This window comes from Hydra vulgaris, chromosome 13, assembly GCF_038396675.1.
Source record: "Hydra vulgaris chromosome 13, alternate assembly HydraT2T_AEP".
NCBI classification, from domain to species: domain Eukaryota; kingdom Metazoa; phylum Cnidaria; class Hydrozoa; order Anthoathecata; family Hydridae; genus Hydra; species Hydra vulgaris.
Window position 1 is genome coordinate 59,022,501 of NC_088932.1, and position 27,932 is coordinate 59,050,432.

The 27,932-nt window shown below is 28.2% G+C and overlaps 1 protein-coding gene across 4 annotated transcripts in view; it reads left to right on the plus strand.

The window, feature by feature from the left end:
- The window catches only part of LOC136089252 (uncharacterized), a 272,660-nt gene that overhangs the window by 71,043 nt on the left and 173,685 nt on the right, over window positions 1–27,932 (plus strand). For 3 of the 4 annotated variants that reach the window (XM_065815083.1, XM_065815086.1, XM_065815084.1), the window contains one exon: window positions 17,127–17,222. The exons of the other annotated variant lie outside the window; for it this stretch is intronic. In XM_065815083.1, the coding sequence (XP_065671155.1) occupies window positions 17,127–17,222 (96 nt within the window). The remainder of the gene's footprint in view (window positions 1–17,126; window positions 17,223–27,932) is intronic. 4 annotated transcript variants of the gene reach the window in all.

Sequence of the window (27,932 nt, forward strand, 5' to 3'; positions counted from 1 at the left end):
GCAAGCACAGACAGAAGATATTGAGTTCCTGAAGTAAGCATTCAAAGATGAAATGGTTAAGTTTGACACTGCGAAATATAAATCTTATCAAGAAAAATTAATAGACGGGGAAAAACGAATGTTAGATTTATTAGAAAGTATGCGTAGAGAAGAACAACATAAAAAAGAAAAACAAGAAATCTCAAAGAAAAAACCTATAGAAGACATAAAAAGGATGAAAGATTTTGAGAATTTTCTTCAAGTGGTACGAGTGTCACTGACACTGACAGTGAATTTGAGCCTTGGCAAGAAAAAAAGACAATCAGTGAAGATAGAGTTTATATGGACCTTTCAATGAATGATGTTCTAGACAAGTAGGTTCCTTTCTTGACCAGGTTAAAGGTCAGTGTTTGAGCTGAATCTTCACTTTTGTCCTCACTTTTCAAGATTGGTGGTGTTGATCTAAATATAGTTCCTGCATCAAAGTGTAGTCTACATAGAAAAAAAAAAGATTGTGATTGAAAATGAAGCTAGAAAAGTGAGAAAAAAAATCTGGACAAAGTTTGGGTTTAAAGGTTGGCATTCATTTTGAAACAAAACTGGTCAAATATCATCGAACTGAACAAAAAATGTCTGAAACTGTAGAAAGGTTTGCTCTTAGCGTATCATCCCCCGAGGTCAATTAACCCTTAGATTTCTTGCAAGGAGTTCTAAAAATGGAGTCTTCTAAAGGTTACGATCAAGGTATAGCTATTCAGAACATATTAGAGTATTATGAGCTCACTGACCAGATCCTTGGTTGTAACACAGATACAACGGCCTCTAATACTGGAAAATACAAAGGGGTAATTAAGTTCTTGGTGGATCATATGATTAAAAGACCTGTGCTTTGCCTGCTCTGTAAGTAAATAAATATTTTGATATCATATTTTAAAAGTTTGTTGCATTAAACTGTTGCAAAATTATTACATTTTTTATTTTTTGAAAATTGACCATTAAAAGCACCATATATCTGAAAGGCATATTTCCCATGCAATGAATTATATTCATGGTTCAACAAAATCTCCATCATGTGCAATTTATAAATATTTTCAAAAAATCTGGCCAGAAATAAGAGAAAGAACAACTAATGTGGATCAGTTGCTGTTTTTCATTTATGGAAAAGAAGAATATATAGTAGGTACTAACTTTCATAAAAGAGTATTAGATACTTAGAATTTCTGCATAACAGCCCTAAAACAGTATTGCTTTCAAAGGGAAGATTATAAAGTTTTTTGTGAGCTAACAGTCACTTACCTTGGTGGCCATGTACCTAGTTTCCAGTTCAAACAACCAGGTTCCCACCATTAAGCAAGTCTCATGGCTGATTGTCTATACTTTCTTACAATGTAGCGACTTTAAAGATTAACTTAAAGTTGAATAATAGTGAGAAAAATATTTTCGAACTGTCAACTGACTTTTTTGTCTTGTGATATAATGTTTTATGACACGATTGTCTTATGAAATGATGTCTTATGACACTTTATTGTCTTACGACTTTATTGTCTTATGACACGAACTGTCAACTGACTTTATGGCTTATGAATTGATGAGCAATAAGCTTAATATATCCTAGTATGATCCCCTGGGAAAGCTGCTACATGCAAGCCTGGTCCGTCATAGTTAGTACCTGACCCCACCGTTAGTTATTCTTTTAATAGCAAAAAGACATTTATAACTGAAGAAAAAGCTGAACTAGCTAAGAAGCTGCTAGATTTCAATTGTCCGCAGCCTGATGACTTTAAACGGAAACAACCTGAACCTCCAACTCATGTGGCTCCTATGTCAGTTTTGTCCGACTTTATCACTAAGGACTCCTGGCTGCTCTTCACACACCTTGATACATCAGATGGAGAACCTAGCAGTAGTAAATGATAGGGCTGAGCGCCATATAAAACTTGTGCAAGATTTTGTGACAAAAAGTCATGATGAAAGTCTTTTACAGGATGCCCCGCAAGTTGTGCAAAAATATGTTGGAAAAGACATGAAAAAGAGTGATTTTATGTATTAATAATGTTATTTTTGATTTTAATGTGATGTTTGACTTTACTTGTCTTTAATTTTTGTAAATGACAAGTGTGTACAAATATTAACTCTTAAATAAATTTTTTTTTTTAGAAAAAAAAAAAATGTAAAATGGAAAATTTTCTACTATTCAATTCATAAATTAGGGGCAACGAAAGTGAGGTTAACGAATAATTCTATGAAACATTGCATATGAAAATACCTTTTACTGGAACCCCTTGACTTGGAGACCTAAAGACCTTTTGGTGTGTCCAGGGACCAAATAAGGATGATTGAGATAGGATGCATTTGAAGTTTTTTGGTCAAGTTAAAAGTGGGACATCCAAACATATATATACATATATATATATATATATATATATATATATATATATATATATATATATATATATATATATATATATATATATATATATGTATATATGTATAAATATATATATATATATGTATATATATATATATATGTATATATATATATATATATATATATATATATATATATATATATATATATATATATATATATATATATATATATTATATATATATATATAATATATATAGGGTAAAGGGGGGCAGCTGTGAACTTTTTTAAACTTTTTTTTATAAAGCAATATTTTAATATTTCTAACTGCTTTTTTTCTTCTGAAGTCAAAACAATGATTAAGGAACAAAATTGCAGAGTTTTCAAAAATTCTGAGCTAAAAAATAAGTCAGAATTCGTATTTCTTAAACACGCATGAAAATGTTCAAAACTGTCTTAACCTGAGGTAGCCTTGAACACACCTGGAGGAGCTTTAAATTATCTCTGGCAAGCGGATATAACTGGAGATTACAATTTTGTTTTAAAGTAGAGAATTGGTTTACATTAAAATTTCATTAACTTTAGGTTTCTATTAAGAAAAAAATATTTTTTTTATAAGATCTTATCTTATAATCACTTTCGAGAGTTGATCAAACAAAATTTATATAAAGCTATTTAAGCTGTAAATAGAAGCAGCTAAAAAAAAACTAACTATACAAACTCATCTTTATACTTAAAAAAACTAACTTATAATGGTAAATGGTAATGAATAAAGTCTAAGTTTCAATTAGTAACAATAGATAAAACACGGGTTATGTAAAAATATTAAAGCATCAACTGATTTAATTAAAATTTTACACAAATAAATGTGTTAGTGCATTGTTTAGTATGGTATTGTATTGAAAAAAATTTAAAAAACACTAACAATGTAAAAAAAAATATATACATATATATGTATATATATATATATATATATATATATATATATATATATATATATATATATATATATATATATAAACATATATATATGCGTATGTATATATATAAATATATATATATATATATATATATATATATATTTATATATATATATATATATATACATATATATATATATATATATATATATATATATATATATATATATATATATATATATATATATATATATATATATTAAAACAACTTTAAAAAGTATTCTACACAATAGCGTGCTCAATGTTCTTAAAAGAACAGAGCAATTATATATTAGTAGAAAATCATTTAACAAAAATTTTTTGCGTTTGACACTGTGTTTCATCAACAAAGATTCATCAGAAAAATCTTTTGAATTCATCAGAAAAATTTTTCTGATGAATCTTTGTTGATGAAATACAGTGTCAAATGGAAAAAATTTTTGTCAAGTGGTTTTCTACTAATATATATATATATATATATATATATATATATATATATATATATATATATATATATATATATATATATATATATATATATATATATATATATATATATATGTATATATATAATAAACTTAAAATAATTTTTAAAAGAATCTTTACATGTTACAAAATCTAAATTTTCAAAAAAAACTGTGCAGAATATCAGAAATAATTGAAAGTTATGATAACATATATTTAAGTATTTTTTGTTTTAGTTTGGCTTTTGAGGATCTAATTTTGTAAGTTTCTTGTTTTCAATTCCTAATGATGTTTCAAGTCTTGCCGTGCGTAAAAGATATCATTTTTTTATTTCTTCTCTTTCTACGAGGTAGAGGTTATGGTCTTACTGATTCAGGTGTTATTGTTTGCCGTTATTGTAAAGCATTGCTTGTATTTTCTTGCTTATCATCTTTATAATCAATCATAAAATCTTGTTTTTGCATAACCATGCCTTCGGGTGTAATCGGAATTTGATGTGAATTAACAAAGGTAGCTATACTAAATATTTCTATCAGAGGGCGATTAGTTAGTTTAGCACATTATTAGTTGTCATTGCAAAAAACAATTCGTGGATGAGGATATATTCCAGATATGGAAAAAACTGCAACAATATTCCTAGCAATATATGTTGTAGTATATGCTAGTGTCACTATGCCAATTAAATTATGTATTGTTATTGTTTTTTCTGGATTGCATACAAGCCAATCATTCTAAGAGATAGACAGTTTTTGCTTGAAAGGACCATTAACTGCTATATCCAAAGATTGCATTCTTTGAGTGCAGTGAGGAGGAAATGTTAAAACTACCACTCTGTTTTCACAACAATATTTATTGCCATCATGATTGTTCATTAATTATTGTTGTGTAATAATAATGTACAATGGCTTATATGATTATCCATTAAGAGTAAAACAGGATCCTCTTTTGAACATCTGAGTAGTTTTTTTATATGTTCAAGAAACCTTTAAAAACAATGCCTTGTCATCAAGCCACTTGTTGGGCAGTTTGCAAAACCAATACAACCAGGCGATCCTCCTTTAATCATGGTGTCATGAAACCATGCTCTTAGAAATATGAAGATGGGTGGAATGAAATTTCCTACGGCATTTCCTATACCACACGTAAAAATTAGTTGCCCACGTTCAGCAGACACGCACTCTCCTACTTTTTTTGTTCCACGAGATGCTATAACATGGGGTGCTTGTACTACTGTCATAATGCTTGTTTCTTTGATATTATAAATTCTATCAGGAGTAAAATTATACTTTTTAAAAACTTTTTTATTGTTATCAAAAAACTGATTTACATTGTTCTGATTGAAACTTGTTGAACGAGTCAAACTTGTATTTTTAGGTTTTCTAAGTGAAAGTTCTTGATGACATTACATGAAACCTTTCAGCCACTTTATACCAGCTTGTTTATTTTCCATCCATTTACTTGGACAATAGTAAAGTTTCATAGCATAATGAAATGCTAATTTTTTTGCTTGTTTATATTATGGTAAGCCATAATTCATTTTAGAGCTTTTTATTAGGTAGTCTCTTAACATTATTTCCTCATCTTTGTGAAACACTTGTGCAAAAGTATATTTAGTTGTCAAACCAAGTTTGGTCTTAGATAATTTTTATACTTCTTTATTCTGTTATGTAAAGTACTATGTTTTGTATTATAATTTTTTGCAGCTTCAATTGGCCTCATTAATCCATTTACAACTTGAAGAACAACATTATTAATATCTTCCTCTTTGACTTTTGTCACTCTCTTTCTTTTTATAATTTTGAGCCATTTTTAATATACGACAATCAAAAATCAGGCCGTAATAATCAAGCAATACAGTGCGAGAAGTTTAAACGATTCAAAGGTTCCCAATTTGTTTTATTGAAAACTGCGCCAACAGCATTTTAAACAAAAATATATATATATATGTATATATATATATATATATATATATATATATATATATATATATATATATATATATATATATATATATATATATATACAAATTATTGCGATAACGAATCGCTAAATATATATATATATTATATATATATATATATATATATATAAATATATAAATATATATATATATATATATATATATATATATATATATATATATATATATATATATATATATATATATATATATATATATATATATATATATATATATATATATATATATGTATATATATATATATATATATATATATATACTTTTAAATTTTTGTTACTTAATCTTTATAAATTGGTAATATAAAATTGAAACTTTGCAGAGAAAGAAAAATTAAAAAAAAAATTGCAAAATTACGTTATACAAAGAATATATAAAACAAAACTGTAAAGTATTAGAAATTACTTCAAAGAACGCGGGAAACTTGCAGAAGACCGATGGTCTAATTTTTATTTCTCCATTTTTCATATACTTTATATTAGGAGAAGTCTATGGTAATAATTTCTATGATGCTTTTGCTCTAATGAATGTATAGGACAAATACATTTACTTGACTTAATATTAAAGTAATTATCATGTATTATAACTTAACATTATTATTACTTGGGCTGGAGAACAAATTTGTAAAAATGGTAATAGTTCTAACTGTTGTATTGAACCAAATTAGTTTTGGCAATTTTATCTAATTCTTCATCCACCGTTTAATTCATGTGAGCAAATGTTAAGTTTCAATTTTGATGAATTATTGTTCTTACTATTTTATAACTATTTTTGCTATTTCAGATTACTTTGAATGTCTCAGAGACGGAAGTGCTATAATAATCCTAACAAGTTCTGTGATATTTGCGGGAGTTTATGTTGAAAGGAGATGAGCGTTCCATTACACCTCGCGTTAAGACCCTATATTATGCTTATTTCAAGATGAAACTAGGGGATGAGGACAAGGTTTTCGCCCCCCCTTCCCCTATGAGATCTGTGTTAAGTGTCTGTCTAACTTGTCCCTATTGTCTAAGGGTAAATTGAAAAGAATGCCTTTGTCGCGGCGCAACCAAAAAGATCATGTAACTGATTGCTATTTTTGTTAAAACACACACACAGCGCAATTTACCAGAAGGACAGCTAACAGCATAATTTACCCTGACTTGCCATCAGCGATAACACTGATCTTCTCAATGTTGTTTTGAGTGATGATGATGATGTGCCAAACATGAAGAAGAGCGATGAAGATGATAATGATTGGCTGCCTGACGACGAGCCGATGTCTATCAGCCAGAGACAGCTGGACTTGTTTGTTAGGGGACTTGGCCTCTCAAAATAAGGTGCGTGTTTTGCTGGTTCAATGCTCAGAGATTTCGGTGTCCTTGCTAAGGAAACGAGAACGCCTGTTTATAAGACAAGAGACGCAGCTTACGTGCCATTGTTTAAGAAAAGTGAAGACAACAACTTTGTATTTTGTTGTGATATTCCTGGTTTGTTGATGAAGATGGATATCTATACACAGGTGGAGAATGACTGGTGGTTGTTCATCGATGGCAGCACAAGAAATGTAAAGGCGGTCCTTTTGCATAATGAGAATGCATATGCAGTCATCCCGATTGCTTACTCAATTGCAGCAAAAGAATCTTATGAAACTATGAAATCTATTTTGAAGCTTATTCGTTATGACACATTTTATTGAAAAGTTTACTCGGATCTGAAAGTTGTGGGACTGCTGACAGGTATCTAAGGAGGTTAAGCGAAACACACATGCTTCATATATTTGTGGGATAGCTGCGCTAAACATGAGCATTAAATCAGGAATGAGTAGCCAGCACAAAGCAATGCGACCCTTGGTGTTCACAATATTTGCTTTGAGCCACTTTTTCAGTCTGACAAAGTTATTATACCCCCATTGCACATAAAGGTTGGTCTGTTTATGAACTTTGCTAAGGCATTACACTTTGACCGCAAATCGATGAAAATTATAAAGGAGACCTTTCCAAACCTGTCACTTACAAAAGTTAAGGAAGAAGTATTCGTTAAACCAGACACTCGAAAACATCTGAAAAGCCAACAGTTTACTGATTCCTTGTCCCCGATTGAGCTCATAGCATGGAAGGTTTTAAAAGACTGTGTGAAGAGCTTTCTGTGTAAGAATCTGAAAGTTTTAGGAATTAAGTACATAATACTTGTATTCTATCAAAGAATTTCTTCTTTGCACTTATTTAATCAGGGAAGCACCAGTCGGACGGCTATAAAGACATCATCTTAGAACTGTTATCAGCCTTCAAAGAAATAAATGTGCACATGTCCCAAAAGATTCACTTTTTGCTTAGCAATATGGACATTTTCCCCAAGCATTTTGAGAGAAACATTACAGACGAGCATGGAGAACGTTTCCACCAAACGATTTAAACTAATGAGCATCGCTACCAGGAGCGCGCCGTTGAGACAATAATGAATGACTTCTGCTTACTGACTTACAATCCTGTTTAGTTTATCTTTTGTCAATTATACACTCATATACGCTAACAACATTGCTTAGTTTTATTACAAAAAAGAGAAAACCGGTACTTCTAGTTTACCAAAAAATGGTTCAACCCTGACAAATTTGGCTATGCATTTGGTCTTCAGGGCCATCCAAAGAGCATTAATTTCTTTCCAAACCTCTTGTATAAAGTGAAAAGTAAATTGAACCTAGAGAAACCCCTAAACTTACAGAATAAAAAGAAGAGTGCTGTCTTTCGAGAAAAACTTTTATACTTTGATTGGAAAAGAAGGATTGAATAATCATAAAGGTGCTTCAAGATATACCATAAGAAGAAAGCTTATGGAACAGAACAGCATGCCAAACTTTTTCAAAAGCTTTAGAAATGTCAAGACCCTTAAACTCTTCACCTTTGTCTAATACACGATAAAACCTATAGGTTATTACTGTTAGAAAATCAGCTGTAGAACGAGAAGATTGAAATCAAAATTGATAATCAGAAAGTAAGTTATTAGATGAAAAATTAGGTGTTTTTTAATTATAGATTTAAAAGCCTTGTATATGATAGGAAGAAGACTATTGGGACGGTTTGTAGACAAATCAAAAAGCTCTCCAGAGTTTTTGAAAATAAGGATAATATATATATATATATATATATATATATATATATATATATATATATATATATATATTTGTATATATATATATGTATATATATATATATATATATATATATATATATATATATATATATATATATATATATATATACGGATAGAAACACAAAAAACCAACAGTTTTACATGTGTTCATAAGTCCGTGTATATTAAAAATTTGTCTTAATGAGGTTTAAAAGTTTATGACCCGGAAGTAGTTCACTGTGATAGGGTTGTAGCCCTTAAATCAAAAAATTTGATGCTGTTGTAATTAATTACAAAGCAATATGGATAATAAAATTGATGCCAATGGTTACTCGGGTGGTAAAAATGTAGCCTACTTAGATATCAGGATAACGGAGCTCTCAAACTTCCTTTTGGAACAGTAAGCAACACATTGCCACAAATTGGTCAAGTTCCTGTCGAACTAAAAACAAGGAGCTTAGCGTAAGAAAAATATAATAGTAGTTAATGTCTCCAAACCAGCTTATGCAGAAGGTGTTGCCCAAGCACCACCGGCAAAGATACACTGCACAAGCGAGGTCCAACTTGGCCTCACAAATATGTTATTTTCTCCAAGCTGCTAAACACAAAAAATAATTAAAAGACTGGTCTATTATGGTAGATTTGAAAGAGGCTGCGAAGAAAACCTGAAAATTTGAACTCTCGACAACTCGCTACACATGAAACTATCAAGAAATATTCAGTCAGTCCTGACTTGTCACCAGCTAAAGAGAGCATGGGTTTTAACTCCGCAGAGACCGCAAAATTTGTAATAATAAACTTTAAACTGATAACCCTGACGCTCCCTTTCACTGGGGCATCCGCAATAAAGCAATCGTCAAGATCTGCGGTGCCCACACTCTTCACTCTACATCAACCAGCACCCAACACCAATCGCATACCAACCATCTGCACCATTAACATGCAATCTTTTTGTAATAAAATCAAGATCTTCAATCATTTTCTTACAAATACCAACATTGACAATGCCTGCCTAACTGAAACGTGGCTTTGCACTGATTATAAACCAGCTATTCTCTCTCAAGTCAATAGTAATTACACTTACATAAGCACTAAACGTAAAGATTGCATAGGTGGTGGCACTATTATATTTGTAAATAAAAAATACTTAGGTAAAACAGAACAAATAAAACCAACAATCAACTACCCGTCTATTTCAGTACCCGACTGAAAACTCCTCATGCCTAATAATATGCACCTATATCCCGGTTGTTGTAAAAACGCACAACGTGAAGCATCATATCAACTTGCACAACTCATCGAACCAGCATTAACTCGGTGCACAATCGGCAACAAACCACTTCTAAATCTCACAGACGATATAAACGGTTACCCTACTGACTTTATTTGCCGTTCTCAACAGCTCATTCACCATAACTCACAACATACCCGGAAATCAGCAAACTTTGACATCATCTTAAGTAATGCTCCGAAATGCGATATATTCAATACCTTTCCCAGCTACGGAAATTCAGGCCCTCTTGCTGTAGTTAGTCAGCCCCCACTAAATCTTTACGAAATCACTCGCCCGGCTCCACGAAAGGTTACCAATCGGTCAGGTAGAGTTGCTGATACTGTTGCATTAATACAATGTACCAATCTTGAAACCCTAGTTGACTCAACGTATCAAATGCAAGCCGCTTGCAACAACTTTTATTATTCTATACTCTATGCTAAAGGCATCTGCCAACCATTAAGAACTACAACGCTTTTCAACCCCAAACCTTAAATGATATCGTTTATTCAGAGCCTTATAAAAGAACGTCAATAACTTTATTTTTCTGATCACTACTCTGAGTGGAAACTACTTTCAAATTGAGGCATCAAGCTAATCACACAAAAAAATCGTATTTATAATAGCGCTTCTACTCCGGTAAAACAAATTTTGGCGAGAAGTTAGGCTTGCCGATAAAAAACAAACCACTCTATCTCTAAGAACAAATGATTCTATCTCTGAGACAATAGCAAACTATTTGAGGGTTCATTTCCAAAATGTTTGGAGCAATAAGAAACAACCTAGCCTCTCGTTCTTCATCAACCGTCAAGTAGAACTACCTAAAACCCTCGTTTTTACCATTAATTACATTCTCAGCCAACTTAGCAAACTAAAGGCTGGATAATCAGGACCCAATGATCTCTACCCAATCTTACTCAAATTTACTCGCTTAGAAATTGCCCCATTACTCTATATCTTTTTATACCACCTCATGGCAAACAGTAACTTACCTGTCTAATGGAAATCAGCGAACACAACACAATTTCCAAAAATCTCAAACCCGCTTTCAAAGACTATCGTCCAATTGCTATTACGTCTCCTATCACCAAATTCATCTTCCATCACACCAAGCATATTTGGGTTTCAAGCAAAGAGTTCGGTTTCCTTCCAGACCATAGTACAATGGACGCTATTATTCAAGTTTTAGAGGATCGGAGTCATCCTAAAGATAATAATAAATCAATTTTTGCAATATTCTTCGATTTCGCAAAAGCATTTGATCTTGTTGATTATGACAAGTTTGTACTAAAGTTGATGAAAATTCTACCTAATTGGTTCTCATCTTTTATTGCAGCTTAATTGCAGCATTTTGCAGTATGCTTGCAGTACCTTAAATCTTCATAGCTGTGAAGAATTTGACAAATAAGTTGGGTTAAAACTTCATAGTTCAGGTCATACTGAAGCTTACTAGAACTTGGTTCTCCTTTCAAAGTTTGTTGAACTAGCAATCGCTTTGCAAATGGAGTAAACACCAACGGTCTATCCGTTGACTTCTTTGTTCCATAACCCTGCAGTTCCTTTAAAAAATTGGAAATTAGAAAACTTGATCTCTTCTTGAACTCTTTAATTTTTTTGAAGTCTCTTTTTGACGCACTCCACAATAACTTGTTAAATGAGATGATCTGAGCTTCCTTAATTTTGATTAAATTGTTACCTGTTCCCATACAAATCAAATTGAAAACTTGCTTAAAGATAATAATAACTATTAATGTCTACATGCTTATTGTCTTTAATGGTTTATTTTTTACTTATATGTGAATAACAATTTTTCCCTACCTGTTAACCTAACGACCTTTTTATATTGAAACTTACTAATACGTACTCACTAAGAAATAAAAATTTGTTAAAAAACCATTTTGTAGAACAAGTTTTATTAAATTTTAATATATTTATTGCGCACATTACCTTTGGAATAAAATATTTTTGGCAAAGTTTGATCCTTTTATTTGTTTTTTGTTTTTACAAATAAAAAATTTTACTCTTGATGTAAATGACATTTTAAGTTACTATTAATTTGAAATATAAACTTGATTTATAAGATTTATAGCAATGCTTATATTAAGAGATTAGTTCCCTTTGATTTATGACAAATTATTAATATGGATTTTTATTAAATTTTACTTTTATAGATTGTTATTAAAAATTTATTGTTACATATTTGTGTTTAATGATAATTTATTGTTTGTGTTAAGATGATTTATTATTTCGTAGTATGATTTATTGTACTATTTTGTTTTTAAAATTAAAAAGGCTCCGAAAATAAGATTTTTAAAAGACTTGTTTGTTTGTTATTGCATAGTGTTTATTTTACAACAAACTAAAAAAAAAATCACCTTCTTTATCGGTGGAAGGAGGAAGAGGTAAAGGTGGAACATCCAAGTCCCCTTTCTAAATTAAATAGTTTTGTTATGAACAGAATTTCATTAACATTATAAATAGATGTTGAAAAGATTAAGGTGGTACAGTATTGAAAAAATGCTGGTGTATTTGTATTTAATTTATTGGTCGGATTTGTAAATAATCCCGTATTTGGCTGGAAAACAAAATAATCCGATTGCTTTTAAGGATTTAAAAATAAATTTAAATAAGTCAAAATATATACCATTGCAATTTTCAATTGTAACAATTATTTGAATATTGCATGAAATGATTTTTTCAAACATGCTATGCTTAATACATTAGCTCTAGCGCACACGCGAAAATAAAATCTACACATATCTCAGAATAACTCAGAACATTTTTTTTATTTGACCATTCAATATTTTTTATTTAACTATTCAAGTCAATTGGTCAAAAGTACAGCACCTACGTTGTACTTTTGACCGATGCGCGTTGTTCCTTTTACCAAAATATTATTATTAAAAAATTATGCAATGTTTGCACCTCTTTAATTTTTTAGCTAGTTATAAATTATATAGCAACTTCTGGCCTACCTTTATGTCAATGAAAAAAACTAATCCAACTGTTTTGTAAATAATACTAACGTTCCTAAAAACCATTTTTTTCCGTATAAGTTATTAAGTAAATATCATATACAGAAAAAAATCCTTTAACAAATGAAAACTTGAATTTAACAGCCTAGATTTGGATAAATGACTGAAAATTTAAATTTTTTTTTTTTGTGTGTTTATTTACAATGTAAGCATACAAAAGCATAATAAAATAATATCATGCTATTCTATTAGGAACTCTTTTCGAATGATCGCCAAGCTGCTTATTGAAATTTGCTGTGTGTGACAGTAATGTTTTTAATAAGAAAAATAGCATAAAGTCTTTTATGCATTTCAATAGCATGTAAAAATATGTCAATAACAATAGTAAAAAATAACTAATGTCAAGTTTCACTCAGTATATAAAAGGAATAATGTAAACGACATTTATATATATAAACGACATATATATATATATGTATATATATATATATATATATACATATATATATATATATATATATAATATATATATATATATATATATATATATATATATATATATATATGTATATATATATATATATATATATATATATATCTATATATATATATATATATATTATATATATATATATATATATATATATATATATATATATATATATATATATATATATATATGTATATATATACATATATATATATGATATATATATATATCAACGACATTTATTTAAAATTTAACTATAACTACTTATAATGAAATTTTTTAAAATGATATTTTCCCATAAGATTCAGTTTTCTTAAACAATGCTATAAACACATTTCGACATAATTTCATTCAAAACATTGTTAGCAGAAGCTGAAATTGAATTAGCACTTATATTCTTGGATCAGCAGACGTTAAAAAATCATAGGTTATATTTACTTTAATAACATTTTACTTTATACATAAATGTAAAAAAGAGTATACCAACAAATAAAACTTTGTATGCTAGTATTATTCAAAGTTATTTCACTCTCATCAATCCTTAAAAAGTATTTTTTTAAATTACTTCACTTTCATTGAACCTTAATAAATCATGGATAATATTTAGTTAAATCACATTTTACCTTATGCATAAATGTAAACAAGAACATACCGACAAACAAAACTTTACTTTGTTATTTAAAAGTATTTCCTTTCATCAAACTTTGTTATATCATTTTTTTTATGATAAAAAAATAATGAATCCTAAACCTCAATCTTTTTCCCCAGGATATATACTGCAGTTAAAGACTTTTTGTTTTCAGACTTAAGGCATGTTAGTTCCATATACATTGCGTATGAAAACCTATTATAAAAATATAGAAAATTTAGAACAGAGTAAAATATTAATGGAAAACTGTTATAGTATTAATTTAATTAAATACAATGGCATCTTTTGAAAAATGAAAAATGAACATTTAAAAAGATATGTGTTCCACTTGTAAGCTTAAAACTTGATGGCAGTTCATCCTAAGAATAAAGCGCAGCAAAGCTTTTCTGGAAGTCTTGTTTAACTTGTTGAAGAAATATTTCTTGAATTATTACATAACTTGTTGCAAATACATATACAATTTTTAACATTTAAAATTTTTTTTATCTGGATTTAACAAGGATTAATGTTGAATAAAAGCAGATGACAAACTGCAAACTCTTTAAAAACATACATTTCACAACCTTTTGCATTGTAATATCAGGACTTGCTTCTCTTATTTGCAAACAATTGTGATATGTTGCACCTAATGTTCTAAAAGTGATTTAAAAAATAAATAAAAATGATTGCAAACTCCAATCTTTTATTTAGACTTACATTAAAGCATTTAGTAAAGAATATTAGATATAACACCAAATTTTAAAAAACTTGCTGACAAGTGAACTAAGTTTAAAAAAAAAACCTGATTCTTGAAGTTTAGACATTAGGGTTTAAATTATACTTTATGCATGCATTTTACTACTATTTAGTTCCTTGTCAAGATTTAGGTTGGTCAAGAGTTTACCTAACCTACAGCCGCTTTAATAATTTTTTTAATATCAATGATTGTTACAACTAAATAAAGTATTCCGGTTAGGCTAAAAAAAGAACGCTTGCTCAATATTATAAGCTCTAAGATATTTCTACTGAAAGTTCTACTTGTATAAAAAAAGTAAAGGAATTATTAGCAGAAGTAATTTTAATTTAAATAGAAATAGCTTTATAAATTCATTAAAAGATATATTAAATAGTTGCGTCTTTCACAAACTTAGTTTATTTTGAGTATATATATATATATATATATATATATATATATATATATATATATATATATATATATATATATATATATATATATATATATATATATATATGTTTACATATATATATATATATATGAGTATATATATTACGGAGACAGCTTTTATAAATATAGCCTGCTGCCATAAGTGAGAGCCGCCACAGTAACTGAGTGTTAGGGGTTTGTTAGCATTTTTTTTTTTGTTTTTTTTGTTTTTCGTTAAGGCCGTACTCTGTAAAGGTAAACACAGAGAGTAAGCCATTGCTGAAAATAGCTATTTGCGATACTCTTTCGTTTTTACTATTTGCGACTTTATTCCCTATTTTTTTGTGACATTTAGCCTTTTTAATATATTTGACAATATTCTAAAGTTCATTTTTCGGCGCTATTCGTGTCACCCAGTAAACCCTTGCTCATTCTGCCTTCTCGCTGTTGACACAAATTTGACAGAAATATAGTCAAAAGTTTGTTAAGATATCGTAACAAACGTACGTTATCGTAACAAACGTTACGTAATCGTAAAAAACGTTACGTTATCGTAACAAACGTTACGTAATCGTAAAAAACGTTACGTTATCGTAAGAAACGTTACGTTATCGTAACAAACGTTACGTTATCGTAACAAACGTTGTGTTATCGTAACAAACGTTACGCTATTGTACTAAACGTTACGTTATCTTAACAAACGTTACGTTATCTTAACAAACGTTACGTTATTGTAACAAGCGTTTGGTTATTGCAACAAAGGTTATGTTTTTGTAACTAACGTTACATTATCTTAACAAATGTTACGTTTTTGTAACAAATGTTACGTTTTCGTAACAAACGTTACGTTTTTGTAACCAACGTTACGTTATTATAACAAACGTTACCTTATCATAAATATAAAGTATAAGGATTAAAGGATAAATTTAACTCACATATAGTTATTCAAATTTCCATAGGCACTGCCCGGGTGATGGGTGGTATAGGTGAGGTTGGTCGGATAACTAATGAACGTCCAGATGTCCGTAAGTTGACGTGGCACGTCCTTCGGACAACGTATGTCAACTGGGCTAACACACTACAGTTTGAAATTCACAGTTTATGTTTGAAGTTTCAAATAGACAACGAGTTTTTAGAGGTAAATCTAGTACATTTAAAGTGCAATATATTTTTACCGTTTTAAACTCTTGTTGTCTTATGAGTGTTAACAATACTCTTAAAACTTGTCATATATCTTAAAAATTGTCACATTAAATGTGAAATCATGCTGCTTTTTACAAATTGTTTGAAGATCTTTCTGCACATTATGAAAGTAGTTAAGTATTTTAAATGATACAATAATGTAATATGCACAATTTTTTTTTTTTTAATTTTTAAACATTTTTTTAAATTCTAGTATTTATCTGAAAATATTGAATAAATAGCAACAAACTTGTACAATACTAAGTGTAGCACAATCAAAAAGCATTTTTAAAAATTCAATTTATTTGCAAAATATAAAATGCAGATCAATTGTTGTATAATTACACATTAGTAATGCAAATGCAATTACAAATAATTGCAATTTTATTTGCATTACTTATGTATAGTTATTTATAATTGTTACAAGTTGAATAATTATATTGAAACATTTAATAAAACGTGAATGTATCTTAAAAATTAGTTATTTTAAAAAAGGCAGGGGTGGACTCTAAATATATTGCAGATAATTTATATTGAGTTGTTTGTGTTTGTGTAGTAGGACAACAAGTTGAATGGAACGATTTTTGTCCTGACATATATTGGACAACATCAATTGGCAGCGAAACAAATTTAGTGGTTTGTAAAAGTCGGGGTTAGTATATTTTATTGGTTAAAGTTTTAAATTTCTCAACTTTTCATTTTAGCACTATATGTGTTATTTAATAAAAATACCGGTGTGGAAACCATTCAAAGGTTCATTGCTGAATGCTGTATCCAAAAATATGCAGCCTTATAATAAAAAACAGCGAAGAATATTATTATTGATTTAAAAAAATAGTCTTATTCATATGCATGAACACTTAACTTACTTAGTCACTTTAAAGAGTAAAAATTTATTTCTTTACGGTCATAAAAATAGCATAATATCTTATCGTTGGGGATAGCACAAACCCGCTTAACTAGCATTAACTAAAATTAGATATTATTAATTTTAACACCAAGTATCTGTTGTTGACATTACAAAACACATGAATAATACTCTTTACACTAAAATGAGCCCACAAAAAGTTGAAATTAAATAAAAATAAAGTTTTAACGTTCTCCAGTAAAAATCTGTATTGCAGATACGCTGTATTATCCAACGCTTGTTTCGTGATTTTGCACGACGATATGTGACATTCTTCCTGAGCGCTAAATTAAATTTAGTTAAAGTCTAAAACAAAAACTAAGAATATTTTCATGAGTATTTTAAAAATTATAACTGCTAACTAGGAAAACATAAAACAATTAAATTAAAAATATAAATAACACGATATAGTAATTGTTTAAATTCGCATTGTAATGTTACTAAAAAATAAAAGTTTTGAAGAATAGTGTTGAATTCAATATATTTCCCAGCTCTAGTTAACGATTAATTAACGAAATATTTAAATAACAAATAACTACGAAAGTAAACTATATTTTAGAAAACATAAAGTAAAATAAATAATGAAAAAAAGTTATACATTTATCCTGGGAAGATGAAAGCAGCTATTAACTTAAAAGGCCTAATCGGCAAAAAGATTATATAAAGAAGTAACAATAAAAACAGCGACTCGACCACCAAGATTACTAGCAATTTTAGCTAGTAACGAGAAAGCGGCAACTTGTAGCAATAAAAACAGGAATTTGGCAATGAGGATTAGCTAGCAGATAATTTCTTTTTTGCTTGCAAATCGCAATTTATTCTTAAACATTAATTTACCAGAGTTAAAAATTCTTTTTTTAATTTTCTTTATTTTGGTAGTTTTATTTAAAATAACAATATCTTAATAATGATAACGCCTGCTAAAAAGTTATTGTGAGTATACACGTCACGGTGTTTTAGCTACTATAGTGACATGTAATAAAAATTGCTATGTTACAAGTTCAACTATTATTATAAATATATTCCAATACAAAAAGCATACTTATTTAAGGCGTAATATACACAAAAAAACAATTTTGCTAGAATTAAAATTGCTCAAAAACAGTGGCTACCTCAATTCCCACCGGGAAAGATACTACTCATCGGTTAATTCTTAGATCTAGTTAGTTGAAGCTACGTAACTCTCTTTTACACAAGGGCTCATTTCTAAAATTTATTATACTGCTGTAGAGGTCGTAAGGTAGTAAGATTTTCTAAACTCAGAGAGGATAATTTTATTGACAACAGTAAAATATCAGAATGTTAACAACAACATGTTGTACATAAGTGGAGTTAAATCATTCAGTAGATAAGAAAGAATAAAGCAACAAAATGTCTGCATATACTATTGAATCAAATTAATCAACTTTTATTTTAAAAACCATAATCTGGTAAATTTTTCCATCTTTCTTTTACAAAGTGGTCTGAAAGAGACTTTTAATGACGTGTGAACTGACAATGTTTTTGTCTTTGTCTGCCGTTCCTTTTCTATGCTATACCAGTAACTTTGTTTAAATGAACTGTTTTGTCATTTATAATAAAATTAGCTGAAACGCTATTGCAGTAACAAGTATATACATATGAACTTAATATTAATAAATCTTTTTGTCGCGTCTGCATTACTTATGTTATGTGAAGAAACAAGTTGAGTGCGGTACTACCAGGGACGTCTTGGGGGTTGAACTCGGAAATTCTTGCTTATGAGGCAAGTGCTCAACCGCTACACCACTACCGCAATATACTAACAGCCTTTCCGAGTCAATACTCTGAGAGATAATAGAAGACGGTTTTTCACACATTTGATTTATTAATAAAATACACTTTTTTCAAAGCTGTTTTGACCTTTTTAACAAATATACAAATAAACTTAAAATAATCAAAAACAGGTCTAATTTTAATTTTTTTTTTGAAATGTTAATATGTTTAAAAACTGATCATCTGTCTTATAGATCGTTAAGTAATGTCTAATATAAAAACCCACAAAAACTTCTCTTTTTTGCAATACTAAAGCATTTACAACAGAATAAAAGGACTCCAAAAATAAATTTACCCTTTACAACAAAAAAGTAAGGCTAAAGAATTTCACCATTTTTTAGACCAAAGCTCCCATTTATTCATGAACAAGGCTTCCATAAATGTTTTGCATTGCATTTGCATTGCAACAAAAAGAAAATGGCTGCATTTGGAAAAAAAAATTAACTATTCAAAAGAGCTTAAAAATGTCGACCGTGTTTAAAAAACCTAACCATCTTTTTTAGTTGAGGCAAAAACATGCTTCCGTGCTGTTGGAGAGTTAAGAATATTATTGAGTGGTAAAGTGATTGACAAATTATATTTTTTGCATTCTAACTTGAAAGTTTTGTTATGCTTGTATAGTACTATCACAATAAGATGTATATAATGTTTCATTGTTTAAAACTGAAATTATCTAAATCATATTATAAATTTTATTTCTGTTGTATGAATACGCAAAGTTTTTATGCCCAACTGAGTTTTCATTATCCATTAGACCATTAGGACCAAAAGTATGGAATAAAATCCTATCTAATAAACTTAGTAAAATTGAAGCAAATGCTTCTAGTTAGTGATGGAGTGATTGACATTTTCGAGTGACACATATAAGTTTTTTCGATTTAGTTTAGAGTTTATCCTTGTCAACCCTTTTATGGTTTTGGTTAAAGCATGCTTAAATACATATAAATGTATATATATATATATATATATATATATATATATATATATATATATATATATATATATATATATATATATATATATATTTCTTTTAATTGGAAAGGTTCAATTTCTTCTCAATTCTGTGTTTTAATAATAATTTTAGTATTTAATCTTAATTAATTAAAAAAATAAAAAAAATAAAAAAAAGTTGTTAAAAACCTTTTTTTATTTTATTTTTTTATTTTATTGCAAGTTTTACTTAGTGCAAATTTATATTAATCTTTATATACTTATTTATTTAATATTTATTTCTAAGAGTTTGTTATTTTACTTTTTATTGATTATTTGATTATTTTAAAAGAAATTTTGTTTTTAAAGTTTTTAAATTTTTTTATTTTTTTTATTTACAGGGTCATAAAAAAAAAGTTTTTTATGACCCTGTAACTTTTTGTTTTTGTTTTTAAAATTAAGGACTTATTTTATATATATTGGTAACATTTATATACTCTATACGAATTTTTTTTTTTTACGGAATCAATCTTGGGGCTTGGCGATAAGACAAATTGTGTCTTCTTCTTGCCCCGGCCATCTGTATATTGGAAATATTGGTTGTATTTATTTTTTTATACGTCAAAAAATGGAGAGGAAAAAAAAAAAAAAGAAAAGTTGTGAATATGAGTTGTAAGTTAAACTATAATTAGGTCTATATTGAATGCTCTAATTTATTAAATTTAAAACAATAATTAATGATATAGAAGAGTGAAATTCTACTAACGGAAAATATCGTTATGTTACAATACAGTTATTTTATCTCTTTAACTCAAAACTTTTTATTGGTTTAGATTTTCATAGTGGCACCTGCACAAAGCAAAAACAATATAATTTGTAAAAACCAAAGAACCGAAGAAAAGAAAATCTTTCTGAATTAATATAAGTTATAAAAAATCACTTCGCACTTAAATGACCTTGCCATAGTTTTTTATAATTTTAAATCTTTGTTCATACTATTTCTTGTTTATATAGATTGATTTAATCTGGTTCAAATTAATCACATAATTTGTCCGGTCAGACAGTAATAAAGTAAATAATAAAGATTATGTTGGTCTTAATTGAAATTTCATTAAAGCGAATTTTAAATTTGATCCAAACGAATTTTATATAAATCGTTTAAACAATCTTAAAATAAATCTAGTTTGAATTTAACAGTTTTTCTTAATAACTTATTATTATTTTGAACAATTTTATATGTTTTTATTATTAAAATGCTATACATGTTTATACGGATCAAATACATGTTTATACGGATCAAATGTTGAAAAATATCCGCAAATTTAAGATTAGTAGTCTCAAAGGATGTTATTTAATAAACAGTGTGGAATTAAGGTGGAGATTAGGGGTCTATTGCCTGGGGTTCCTTCAGTTTTGGAGACCCTGATTCAAAAAAATAACTTTTAAATAAAACTGCATAAATAAAATCTTGGTTCATGACATAAAAAGGAACTTCCTGCTTTAAAAATACCCTGGATGCATATTTAGAGGCCCAATTCAGGTTCAGAATAAGCTAGATATACAGAATATTATTGGTCGATTTTGAGAGACAGTAAAAATATAAAAAGAAAAAAGAAAAAAAGAGTAATTTGTATTCCTAGCGGTTTTTAAAACTTCAAGATATAAAAAAATGCAATAATTATAAGAAAATATAAAACAGATGGTGAAAAGTCAATTCGCATAAAACATGTGGATATTGTTATTTTTTTAACTTTATCATACAACATTATTTTATACTAGCTGAGATCGGAACTGTAAAATTACGGGTCTTTGTAAGTCTATTCCAAACAAAATCTTTTTATAATTTTTCTTAATACGTCCTAGCTTTCCGGATACGGGTTTTGATCAAACCTATTATATCTATACATATTTATTACACACAGAATCATTATATACTTATTCATTATTTTTTAAGACTTTTCCTTAGGGTAATAAAAAAGATTTCTAAAATTTGGAGAAAATTTTCTTATTTTATAGATATATTATAATTTTACTCTCACAGACGTTAGTACATGATGCTATACAAATGGAACTAAGAAGATCTTAGACCAGGGTGCGGATTCACAACACTTTCGTAAGTCCAAAATTTGCGTAAAGTTTGCGTAAGTTTTGCTTAAGTTCAAAGTTACGCTAAGTGGTATTCACAAACCTTGCGTAAACAAAAACTTACGAAATTCCTAAGTGTTTACGTAAGTTATTACTTACGCAAAAAGTCTAAAAAACGGTATTCACAACATTTTCCTAAAAAGTGCTGAGCAAACTTTACGCAAGAAAAGTTACGTCTGCTATTTTCTGACTTAAGTTTGGCGTAACTTTAAATTATCTAATAATATTTAAAAATGGCGTTTTTATTATTATGAAAGATTTTAGATTTTGTTTGTTATTGCCGATAAAATATAATTTTATCTTAATTTTATACTGCTTTACGTTAAGTTATTTATTTAAATAATACAACAATAGTTTTTTTTTAACAACAACAACAATAGCAGTATATTTACCAAAAATTTAGATGTACTACATAAACTTGTTTTATAAAACTTGTTTTCACCTAAAAAATATACACTCAATCTATATAATGGATAGTTCACTCTCTCATAGCCTAGCTAAAGCAAGGAGAGCGACCATAGTACGAATATATTGCATAGTTTTGCAGTATGCCAATAACTTATTAAGTAAATTCACTTAATAACTAGTTATTGTCATACATCAATGCTATATGATCATCATATCATAATGATACATCATAATGATGATACATCATAATGATGATACATCATAATGATGATACATCATAATGATGATACATCATAATGATGATACATCATAATGATGATACATCATAATGATGATACATCATAATGATGATACATCATAATGATGATACATCATAATGATGATACATCATAATGATGATACATCATAATGATGATACATCATAATGATGATACATCATAATGATGATACATCATAATGATGATACATCATAATGATGATACATCATAATGATGATACATCATAATGATGATACATCATAATGATGATACATCATAATGATGATACATCATAATGATGATACATCATAATGATGATACATCATAATGATGATACATCATAATGATGATACATCATAATGATGATACATCATAATAATGCATCATAAGGATAAAGGATACATCATAATGATGTATCCATACTATATTAACTTATGGTTGTATCTATACTATACTATCTATACTATATTATACAAAAATATATGCAATAATATTATTGAAGTATATACTTTAACTTGCATAACTAGCATAAAGAGAGAGAGAGAGACTCACTCTCTCACTCTCTCTGTGTGAGAGAAAAAATATTTGTCCTAATATAGATACAATATTTACAAAAATATGTAATCAATTTATTAGTTTTTCAAATATATATATATTTTTTTAATTTATAAATGAGAACAAGACTTTTTCAAAATAAAATAAAAAAAAACAATAATGCAAAAATTATCTCTGAGTAATCAGGCTATTGAAGTATAAAAGTATTATAAACTAAATATTAAACTTACTTTGAATAATGATGCTATGTTTTTTGATAATTTTAACTATTCAAAGGTATTAAAGGTATAACAATATTAAGATTATTTTGAATAATAATGCTCTGTTTTTAATTATTTCAGTTATCAGGAGATATTAATATCTATGGATAATTTAAATTATTTTAAAAATTTGGTTTTAAAATTGTTTTTTAAAGCCTAATTTCTTGGTAAATAATATTGATATTTGCAAATAATAAACATATTCTGTTATTTGTTTAAATTGTTTTGGTAGATCTTTTTTTTTTTGTATATCTATCTGAAATCTCATTGGTGTAGTTTGTTATTGCAAAGAGCAGAAATTCCATAAAAAGTTTCTTGATCCACCAGTTAGTCTAAATGGAGTGATAGTGCTTTTCACAATTCAGTAAAATTATTATCTGTTGCTGTTGAAAATAGTATTACAACTCTTGAGATGAAAGCATAATGTTCACACTGGTTGTAGCTATTAGATTATACTGTATTTGGTGTCTTAAAAACCTACTACAATACTTGTTGTTATGATTTAATCAATACTTGCTCTGTCATAGAGTCAAACTTTTTTATACTGCATGTACCTGATTCACAGAATTAACTTTATGCTATCCATCAAATATAAAAATCATGTTTTTATTCGTGCAAGTATGGTACCATAAATTCTCAATCTGATATATCACTGAAAAAAAAATTACAAAAACAAGTGGTTTTTAATTCTAACTCAACTTTTATTAATAAATACAATTGAAACATTTTCCATAACATTATAAAAAATACAATGTACTTTTCATAGTATGTTATGGAAAAGTTGTTGAACTTTTGCTTATGTTTTCAAAGTGTTCCTTGTATTTCTGACAATAGAAATTTTGTTTATAAATAGTTTCAAATATACTAAAATGTAATCAAATGTATTTCTTGAATTTATTGGAGCAATTTTTTTATTTGATGAAACTGTCATTCCCTATTGCAAATAAAACTGTTTTTGATTCAAGTCAATTATATGATAAAACAAGACCACTGAAAAGAAAATTTAACAATTATCATGTTTTCTTATACCTTGGGGTATGAGAAGTAAGAATGAAAATAAGAAGTTAAAAAAAAACACTGTTTAGCACTTTTATTATTTTAAAAGCGTGAAATTTTATGCTTAACTAAAGTACTTTATTTTAACTTCCTGAAGCAATGCAAGATAAGTTGCATGATCTGATCAGGGGTGAACCCAGACCTTTTTTGGTACTATAGGACCGGTATGGGCGCTAAAAAAATGACTCAAAATATCAATTTCATGTTGTTTTTCTTTTTCTTTTTATATTAAAAATAGAAAAAAAAGTTCTTTCAAATGCTAGTTTTCTGCATATTTAGCTAGTTTATTTAGCCAGTAATGTTTACAAATAAGGTTCGCTGCAAGTTTAAAGTTAGGGTTGAATAAAACTAATGGGCATTCACTGATTCACTCATACAGGAAGCCGAATAATTATCTTATAAAAGCCAAGGATAATACAATTTATATTACCCATTTGGATTTGAATAAATATGCCCGAATTATTTCTTAATGAGTGCTTGTAATATTTATATTTAAAATAATAGATGTGTTGCATTTTGTTAATAATCGATATCTCATTTAAAAAACCAACCGACTCCTATTTGTTCCATTTTTAATCCAATTATTAATTATTTTGATTATTTTGCTAATAGATACTCAAAATAGATTGAAAGAATGTTTATGCTATATATGCTATTATTTTTAAAAGTAATTGCATGTATATGCTATATGGGGCAATTCAAAAACAAAGAAACACTTTTTTGCTGTTTTTAGACTCCCTTCTTTGTATATGTAACATTTTAAACAATCTCTCCCCGCCCTATTTGAAACGTGACGTTATTTTTCAACAAATATATCTATGAGTTTGTACTTTTATGCTAAAGGTTTACTATTCCGCTGTGATTAGAATTTAAATTTTAAAAATTTTGTTATGTCACACTGTGGCTAACCATTCCCTCTCCCATGTGATACTTGGTGACACTTTCAAACACCTCCACCCCATATAAGAATGTCACGTATTATTTGAATAGCCCCTATAAGGTTTTGCTACATTTTTAAATATAGCAACAACAAAAACAAAAAAACAAAAAAATTGTAAGTAAAATTAAGCCCTGTCATTAAAAAAGAAACATTCACTGTTTGGATACATTGCCCTGTGTGTCTTAAAAAAAAAAAAAAATAGTTATACTACTTACTTCCTTTATACAAATTGTTATAAAATATTTGCCTCAAATTTTGGGTAAGTTTTTGGGTAAGTTTTTGCCGAAGTTTTGCGTAACTCATGCGCAACCTTAACTTAACGCAAATGCTGCGAAAAAGTTGTGAATACCAAATAGTTACGCAAAAAATATTTTGCGTAAGTTTTTCGTAACTTTTGCTCAGCTACGCAAGAGTTACGCAAAAGTTGTGAATCCGCACCCAGTAAAATATAGTCACAAAAAATCCATTTTTATGATTATGATTAAAGACTAAAGAATAATAGCCTCACCTATTAAACGCTAATCCTAAAAAATTTGTGGTTTGACGTCAGTTTGTGGCAAAATAAACTTTATGCGTCAAGTTTCTTTTTGCATTTATCTTACATTTTTTGATTCATTTTAATTCTGTTGCACAAAATCTTATATAAGTCAATTTTTTACATTTTATAAACAATATATAAAAACAAATAACATACTTGTTAATGTATATCGTTTACATAGAGATGATTAAGCGCCAAACCTGGGTGCGGATTCACAACTTTTGCGTAACTCTTGCGTAGCTGAGCAAAAGTTACGAAAAACTTACGCAAAATATTATTTGCGTAACTATTTGGTATTCACAACTTTTTCGCAGCATTTGCGTTAAGTTAAGGTTGCGCATGAGTTACGCAAAACTTCGGCAAAAACTTACCCAAAAACTTACCCAAAATTTGAGGCAAATATTTTATAACAATTTGTATAAAGGAAGTAAGTAGTATAACTATTTTTTTTTTTTTTTAAGACACACAGGGCAATGTATCCAAACAGTGAATGTTTCTTTTTTAATGACAGGGCTTAATTTTACTTACAATTTTTTTGTTTTTTTGTTTTTGTTGTTGCTATATTTAAAAATGTAGCAAAACCTTATAGGGGCTATTCAAATAATACGTGACATTCTTATATGGGGTGGAGGTGTTTGAAAGTGTCACCAAGTATCACATGGGAGAGGGAATGGTTAGCCACAGTGTGACATAACAAAATTTTTAAAATTTAAATTCTAATCACAGCGGAATAGTAAACCTTTAGCATAAAAGTACAAACTCATAGATATATTTGTTGAAAAATAACGTCACGTTTCAAATAGGGCGGGGAGAGATTGTTTAAAATGTTACATATACAAAGAAGGGAGTCTAAAAACAGCAAAAAAGTGTTTCTTTGTTTTTGAATTGCCCCATATAGCATATACATGCAATTACTTTTAAAAATAATAGCATATATAGCATAAACATTCTTTCAATCTATTTTGAGTATCTATTAGCAAAATAATCAAAATAATTAATAATTGGATTAAAAATGGAACAAATAGGAGTCGGTTGGTTTTTTAAATGAGATATCGATTATTAACAAAATGCAACACATCTATTATTTTAAATATAAATATTACAAGCACTCATTAAGAAATAATTCGGGCATATTTATTCAAATCCAAATGGGTAATATAAATTGTATTATCCTTGGCTTTTATAAGATAATTATTCGGCTTCCTGTATGAGTGAATCAGTGAATGCCCATTAGTTTTATTCAACCCTAACTTTAAACTTGCAGCGAACCTTATTTGTAAACATTACTGGCTAAATAAACTAGCTAAATATGCAGAAAACTAGCATTTGAAAGAACTTTTTTTTCTATTTTTAATATAAAAAGAAAAAGAAAAACAACATGAAATTGATATTTTGAGTCATTTTTTTAGCGCCCATACCGGTCCTATAGTACCAAAAAAGGTCTGGGTTCACCCCTGATCAGATCATGCAACTTATCTTGCATTGCTTCAGGAAGTTAAAATAAAGTACTTTAGTTAAGCATAAAATTTCACGCTTTTAAAATAATAAAAGTGCTAAACAGTGTTTTTTTTT